Source organism: Barbatula barbatula (genome assembly GCF_947034865.1).
Source record: "Barbatula barbatula genome assembly, chromosome: 7".
NCBI classification, from domain to species: Eukaryota; Metazoa; Chordata; class Actinopteri; order Cypriniformes; family Nemacheilidae; genus Barbatula; species Barbatula barbatula.
The window spans coordinates 4305420-4313733 of NC_136770.1; the positions used below are offsets into that span (position 1 = coordinate 4305420).

General features: G+C 44.3%; 1 protein-coding gene across 2 annotated transcripts in view; it reads right to left on the minus strand.

Annotated features, from left to right (window-relative positions):
- The window catches only part of pcdh9 (protocadherin 9), a 209771-nt gene extending 202391 nt beyond the window's left edge, over nucleotides 1–7380 (minus strand). Inside the window, exons 1-2 of one of the 2 annotated variants that reach the window (XM_079460750.1) lie at nucleotides 6802–7380; nucleotides 3108–6259 (exon numbers count right to left, since the gene is read on the minus strand). In XM_079460750.1, coding sequence (XP_079316876.1) covers nucleotides 3108–6143 — 3036 coding nt within the window. In that variant the 5' untranslated portion in view covers nucleotides 6144–6259; nucleotides 6802–7380. Of the gene's footprint in view, nucleotides 1–2274; nucleotides 6260–6801 lie in introns of those variants that run through there. The other variant, XM_079460751.1, reaches the window with a different exon arrangement.
- Nucleotides 7381–8314: the final 934 nt, after the last annotated feature.

The window sequence follows — 8314 nt, forward strand, 5'->3', positions numbered from 1 at the left end:
GCAAACACAAAAGAAGATATTTTAAAGAACATTGGCGACCAAACAACACTGGTCCTCATGGACTTGCACAGCATGAATAAAAACATTGTATGGATAAAAACATACCTGAAATATTAGAGGAATTATTTTTCTAAATATCTTCTTTTGTGCTCCGCGGACAAAATAGTCTCATATAAATTCTGGATGACATGAGTGAATAGATGATTTTTAAAGAGAGAATTTCAGTATTCCCAGTATGCAACACAAATGCTTTTAGGAGCCTCGGAAATGTTTGTAGAAATTTGGTTTGCAGTCGCCTCTCGGTTTAATTTCTTCACTAGAGTTTATTAATCAGGCTTGTTGAAGAGTTTCCGTGCCGCGTGGAGAGTCTCGCACACTACGCGTCCACGCTTAATCAATAACCTAAATGTTTCATGCACGCCGTAATAGACTTTTTAATGTGCCTCCATCCTGAGAAGCTATCGAGCTGCGCGTGTGTGTTTGCCACATGCAATAAAATCCTATAAATGAGAAACAAATGGTCTACTTAGATTATTCTGCGATAAACGCTGTTCATCGTGGGGTTCTTCGGATGCTGAGCAATTTGTGTTATATGGGCGCGAAATCACTCAGAAAGAATGCGATGTGACACGTTGACGCTGATTGAAAATTACCCTGTGATACGTGTTCCGTTCCACCAGAAAGTCCTATAAAGTGGAAAATATTAATAAATATCATTTGTGTGCCGTTTTCGTGGTAGTCGTCACTAGAAGGCAGATGACGGTGGGCGGCTGGCGTTACTGTCTGCTGACGCAAAGCTTCCTCGTAAAATTGTCATTTTACACAGCCGGCTGCATTTTTCACGACCGAGCGAAGTGCAACTGGTAATGGTTGCAACGCCCCTGACTCTCAGGCATCTTTGCATTTGTTCATCGTTGTTTGCGCTGCTTCAGTTGGACGGTTGAACAGAAAGGCCGAGCGTTAATTGCCCTGCTATGATAACTTGGCCACTGATGTGCCTCTAGCCGCGCTAACTAACTCCGCATGGATGCTGCGCTGAGGAAATATCTGCGCAGTCGATGGCTTTTGAAAGGCTGGAGAGACCGAGGGCAGCCCGCGCTCAAACAAAAATGGATCTGGACTGCAAGAACACTTGCAGCTACAGAATTTGACCGGCATCTATTCCTGCGCCTACAGTGCTTACTATTGTTTTGGGTCACTGAGTCATCATGAAGACACGTAGAGCCGCAGCACGACAGCATGCTTTCCAAATAGGACAGAGGTCGCTTTTTTAAAATTGCAGTTTATTGCATAATCTGTTTTTTGCACAATACGAATACATTAGTATGCTTCTTTTTCTCACAGACAGGGCCAGCGGATGTAATGAATCGCCTTGCATACCCCAAGGGTTCTTGCAAATAACAGCCTCTTTACTCCAACACGCTCTAAATCTTGTTTATTTTTTCTTCCTTTTTGGCACGGGTCGTGCTGCTACTTATATCCTCTGCTCAGATGCACGTCTGTGGCTGAGTGTCATCCGTCCGGAAATTAATATTAGACGAGCTTTTGTTTGCATAAGGAAATTATAAACATTCCTCAGCGCACGTAATCGAGTCGTGCGAGCGTGTTTGCTTTGCCACTGTATACTTTAGGGACAAAAGTGTCTGCAGAAAAGTATCCTGGATCTGACTAAAGCTCCCTTCGGGGACTCTGGGGGATGTCTTCAATTGTACAAATGGTTTATAAAAGATGTGGTTGCGTGTGGTTGTTTTGCTATAGTTTGGGGACAAAAGCTGTTAGTTTAAAAAATGTAACATTCCTGTGGGTATCTTGAAATAGAAAAATGCAGTTTTAGGTGTTTCTTTGCAGGCAGAGCTTGAATTTAGATTTATAAGATTATATATAAGGCCTCATTTAATAGGCTAAGTAAACATGTGTTGCATGTGCATGTATGTTCTCTAACGTTCAGACCTTATCTTCCACATATGTAACCGCCATTATTAATCTGTTGTGTATTTAGCCCATCATAAGACATGAGCTGTTTACTGAGAGAGACCCTCACGCACACATATGCAAGCACATAGACAAAAGGGTAAAGAAAGGCATGGAGACAGAGAGAGACCCAAAGTGAGCGAGTCAGAGAAAGGGAGAGAAACAGCCCCCACACCCTCCCAATGCATTACAGACACACACTGCATGTTGGATCATAGCCAGATTATGCCATACAGCACAACAGTGCCACCTACAGGTAATATTCCCCTCCCTCCTGCCCACCCTGTCTTGTATTTTTTTTTTCTCGGCTTGTGATGCTGTATTTGTTTACATGCTCTTGCTTTTCTAATCCTTTATACAGTGCATTTGTATTTGGATAATATGCACAGCAAACAGTTTTTATGACAATACATGACAATTTTTTATACTTTTTATAGTGTGGAAACTGTGTCTCTGCAAACTGTGCATCTACTTTTCCACTGTTAATAGATGCAGTCAAGGGCAAAACTAAGTGAGAGATATCAGAGAACGCTAATAATGACTCCATAAAAACAAGAACAACGTAAAATATATTTGAGTGGTTACAAGTGTTTGAGAATGCCATCAGTCTTTTTCATTTATCTTCTGTGCCTTAGAGAAGTTTTGCCAACATGGGAAAATGGTGATCGAAGTAGACAGGCAAGAAAAAAATGTTTCTTTCACAACTTTTAAGAGCATTTCATCTTTGAACCATGACAGAGCACTGAAACTGAATCTAGCCTTGTAATTCCTAACAAAAGTTCTCACCCATTAAACCAACTGCTTGTGCAGCATTTGTTTCAAGTAGACGTTTATAAATAAAAAAAGAATGAAAAAACTTTGTATAACAAACATAAGAAATAAACATTGAAATGCATGTGATAAAACGATGACATTAGCAATTCGCTTGCCTCTGCTAGTTCCATATCAAACACTTACACTTCTTTTTTGGTCTTTATGTGATAACATCTATGAGAGGTGGAACATGTTTCGAATCTATTTCTACGTAGTGCATCACAATATATATCACTCGGGACAAGTAAGCTATAACAGGCACTTCAGTATTGAGCAGGGCAGTTATACGCAGTACTTATAGACCAGTAAAAGTGTTCTTTTACCTGTCTGGTGTGCAAAGGTGCCCCCTTTGACTTGAAGCCTCCTTGTGAACTGCATTCAGAGGCACTGAAGTGATCGGAGCTGGTGGACGAACGTTTGGAAAGTGTGTCACAGCCTCCAACAAAGGTGTTGTCCAATGGCAGCTCCTGTATGACATGATGTTTCTTCACAGAAACCGGCGTGTCGGCTTTTAGGTGGAAGGCCGATTGGGGCGAAGCCGATTTGTAATGCCGAGCCAAGTCAGGGCTGCTGGGTTTGAAAGTGGTAGTAGGGGTGGCATTCCAGTCAAAGCGTCCGATTCCGGGCTCCTCGAGCTCAGCGGGGAGGCTGATGGTTCCGTTTATGGGTTCGTGGGCCGGGTCGTCGGGTTTGTTCTCCTCGATGGTGACAAAGTTCAGGAGTGAGCTTTTTGGCGACTTCCTCTTCTTGCGCTTCTTCTTTTTGTTTTGTTTGTTCTCCTGGTTGGGGGACATCCACTCGGCGCCCTGCTTCTTTCTCTGTGCGGCCTTGAACTGCGAGGCGTGCCGGCAGCGCACCAGAACCGTAATGAAGATGAGCACGATGACCACCATGGCGCCCGTAACGATGGCGATGATGGTTTTTAGGTTGTCAACGTTCTGATATGTCTCGCTGCTCACGCCGATGTTTCTATCCAGCGGCGTTTCCATCGTCCGTCGAATGAGCTCGTGTACATACGATTGATTTCCAACAGTGTCATTGACGAAAAGGAAAACGAGGACAAGGGTGTGCAGGGACTTCGGATAGCCGAGGTCGCTGATGTTGACCACTAGCCGATGTAGGCCGATGTCTGCGATGGTTGGTTTCTCCTCCAGCGTGATGTTTCCAGTTACAGGGTCAATTCTGAAAAGACCTCTGTTGTTGCCGCTCACGATGGTGTACTTTAGCTCTGCGTTCATGCCCGTATCGCCATCTACTGCAAAAACCTCAGCCACGACCGACCCCGGGATCGCGGACAGGGGCACCAGTTTGAAAGACGTGTTTGATGGCGGGTAGATGACAATGGGGGTGTTATCATTGACGTCAATGACATTAATGGTCACCTTGGCAGCCGATGAGCATGGGGGGCTTCCATTGTCCACAGCTCTGACATCAAAGGTGTACGAGCTTTGCTGCTCGCGGTCGAAGGACACGTTGGACTTTATGACTCCAGAATCTGGGTCAAGGATGAAGTTCTCATTATCGTTGAGTATCGAAAGTCTCACCACAGCGTTCTCACCGGCATCAGCATCTGTGACAGTGATAACTCCTACCGTACTATATTTAGGCAGATTCTCAGACACAAAGAACTGAAAGTGGTTGTGTGTGAATTTGGGGCTGTTGTCGTTCTCGTCCAGGATGGTAACTATGACTGCAGCCTGACTCTGCAGAGCCCTGGTGCCATTATCTCTAGCAGTCACCGTAAACAGGAATCGCTCTTGTTCCTCTCTATCGAACACCCTCGAGGCGGTCAGCACCCCGGTTTTGCGGTCCAAATCGAAGAAAGAAGCGTTGGGTCCGAGCTGGTAGACGATTTCTGCGTTTCTACCGCTGTCCTCGTCTGTGGCGCTGATGGTTGTCAGGAACATGTCACGTTGGTTGTTTTCCATCACAGCCAGCTCGATGACAGGCTGTGTGAAAATGGGTGGATTATCGTTCTCATCCTCCAGCCTGACTCTAACTAGGGCAGTCTGGTTTAAACTGGGTTTTCCGGAGTCAGAGGCCACGATCTTGAAGATGTACTCCTTGGTTCCTTCATAATCGAGCAGGGCGGATGTTTCCAACAAATATTGGTTGTCATAAACAGCTTTGAGATGAAAAGGAACATCTTTTTCAATAAAGCAAATCACCTTGCCGTTGACATCCGTGTCTTTGTCAGATACAGTAATGAGAGCAATTTTAGTGTTAATTGGATCTTTTTCAGAAAGCATTACAGTACCGTTAGTTGGACTGATGATGTATCTCAGGTCTATGTTAGGAGCGTTGTCGTTAACATCAGTCACGTTGATAGTCACGGTTGCTCTCGCTGGACTTGAACTTCCATCACTGGCTAGCACTGTTAGTTTATGAATGGCAGTCTCCTCTCTATCCAATGACCTTTGAACGGTTATGAGCCCTGTGGTGGAGTTCAAAGCAAAAAGCCTCCGTGTGGCCGGAGACACTTGGGCGCCAAACATGTATTTAATTTCTGCATTAGCTCCCACGTCTGCATCTGTGGCTTGCAGCTGAACAACTGACGTCCCAATGGGAGAATTCTCAGGTATGTGAACCTCAATTTGGCTCTCTTTGAATACAGGCCGGTTATCATTGACGTCCGTGACGGTCACCTGTAGAATGGCAGTGCTAGATTTCTGCGGGCTCCCTCCGTCCTCCACTTTAACTTTCATCACGTATGTATCTTTCTGCTCTCTGTCTAAATTCTGCTGAACTATTAGCTGAGGCCATTTCTCCCCCTCTTGTGTCTCCACGATGTCCAATCCGAACGCGCTCTGCCCATTCAACAGCTCGTACTTGTGGACGCTGTTGGGTCCTGTATCCGGGTCGGTGGCAGAGGGAATGGCAAAGCGGCTGTTGATAAGCGTGTTTTCCGGAATAGAGATGTTGATGACGGGCGATGGGAACATGGGAGCGTTGTCGTTGGTGTCTTTGACAATGATCTTTATTTTGATTAGTCTGAAATAATCGTTGGGTAATATGACCACCTCGATTTCAAAAGAGCACTCGCTGTCCTCATAGGACAGTCCGGGACAGAGTTTTTCCCTGTCTATGCGGTTAGAGGTGGTGAAGATTTCTCCCGTATTGCTCATCACTCTCAGCAGCGGGTTGTCGCCTGCTTTTGACACGAGCCGGTAAACTAGATTACTGCTTGTCCCGGTAGCAGAGTTCATATGGGAGATATTCAAGTCCTTTGGTATGTTTCCAATAAGAACATTCTCCTGCAGCTCTTCACGAATAGGATAAATGAGCTCTTGGGCTATGGTCGGATCTAACCAGAAACATGCAACCAATGTTGCCAGCAAGAAAAAATCCCTTAAATCCATGACAGCAGTTCATGCGTGTTCCCCAATGCTTTAATTCAAACAGTTGTCTCCATATGGTGTTGTCAGAGCCGACACAGAGCCTTACATTTGTAGATCAACAGCAGCCAAACACGACCCTACGAACACAACATTATAATACGTTACAATGTATTTCAGTACACAACAACACTCAAGTAAAAAATGCTACTAATAATGCATCATAATCAATATAATTGTAAACAATGTTTGAGAAACTCATTGGAATTGATTCATCAATATGTTCACAAAGATGTCTGAGTGAATAAAAACGATTCTATATAATTACTGCATTCTTTAATGCGTTTCAACCATCACTACATTCTGATCTTCACTGTAATCATTTGACTGCGCACACACACACACGCGAGCGATAGCGCACACTCACGGGCTCTGGGTAAGATAATGCGGCCAGTCAAGCACTCAGCATCATTCATTACATTTCACATTAATGTGAATAACGAGTCGTGAAACGTCTCTCACGTCTCCCTTCTCAAAGTTAAACATCATGCGTTTGGAAAGACATTATTCTTGCATTAGAAAATGGTGTTTGCGCCGGGCACGGCGGTGTCATTTAAATAAGGCAGTGTTTAAATTCTGGATGCACACCCGTTTGGGTGTATGCATGCATCAGTTCTCTTACCTCGCTCGTTCTTACGGGGAGAATCGGTTATCGTTTCCCGTGCATAGTGACAAATCCGTGAAAGTACTGAAAGGAAAAGAAAAACTGATTCCAGAATAATGTGAAGATATCCGTATTGATGCTTTTAGGAATAGGTCAGTAAAGACTATTTGAAGTCGTTTGGTCGTGGGGAAAAATCCAATACAGCTGGGTTTAGGGGGTAAATCTTGATTTCACAGCAATCGATCACGTATGCGTTGAACTTTCCCCCGCAGATCGGGGCGCGCGGAATGCGGTGATGAATCAGGTGATCCGCGGTAAGCGCGCGTTAACGGTCCCGTACGGTCATTCCGCATTACCGGAGGAGCCTTTAAGAGACGCACCTGTTCTGCTCAAAAATCAAACATCAACTATCCCATGAGCAAAGCAAGAGTCAAGTTCAGATGTGGTGAAACGCACTTCCCTCTCCGTCTCCAAACACAAATCCTTTGCTTCGGTTTCAAGCGTGATTTGCCGCGCGCACCTGAACGAGAGAAAGTCCGCACGGTGGGATGCTGGGATGCGCTGGGATGCTCACTCTCGCGCTCTCTTCCCAAGACTGAATTTCAGGCACTAAGTCGGAGTATGCCCATAGGGGAACGCCCCCTCTCTCGCTGGTTGGGCAGTCTCTTCATTACCGTCGCGGCGAGGGGAGGGGGAATAATGTGATTGGTTAGAATTAACGTCACTCAAGATGCCTCAGACGGAGCGAAAGGCTTCAGAAAGATGCTGCGGGCGCCGGGATGCGGAGGCTCCGTTTACGGTCACATTTCACCTCATTAACCGATACGATCATTTATTTACAGTATTTATATGTTTATTCTATTTTTAATTATCAAGGAAATGTTTCGTCACTTGTGATGATGTTAGACATGCGATATCAGATTTAAACTGTTTGTAAAGATTCAAAAAGCGAATATAGCTCATTTTAAAGGAAACTGAGAAATGCGCACGCTTCTCTTGAGCTTATTGTTAAGTTGGTAGGACATAAATCTACACGAGCAACTTTACAGTCTTTACACTATTAGCCTATCCTATTAAACTTGAAGCATTTTATAACTTTATTCATGTTTGTGACAGATTTGAGATAGCTATGCTTTGAAGTGTACCAATATAAAAATAAGAAAGCAGTGGCTATCTGGCTAGAAAAAACAAATACGGTCCACTGAGGTTTGTTATGATCGTTTGTATTTCTTAAGGGTGTCATTCAATGTCATTAGCTGTTTATCATTTATTTATTAGCGTTTTCCTGGTCAAAGGCACAGATCTTAAATCGTTCATTTCTTTTGGAATACGGTTTATTAGACTGAATAAGCGAGGAGAGATTGACTATATTTCAATCTGCTTTACAGAGAGACACCAGTGTGTAATGGCAGCAGATTGAGTTGAATTGCGGTGAACAGCGCCATCTAGAGACAACACGAGAAACGTGCGCTTTATCTCTAATGTAATCAACTCGACTGTAGTGGGACATCATTCCTGTCGAGTGAGAGAC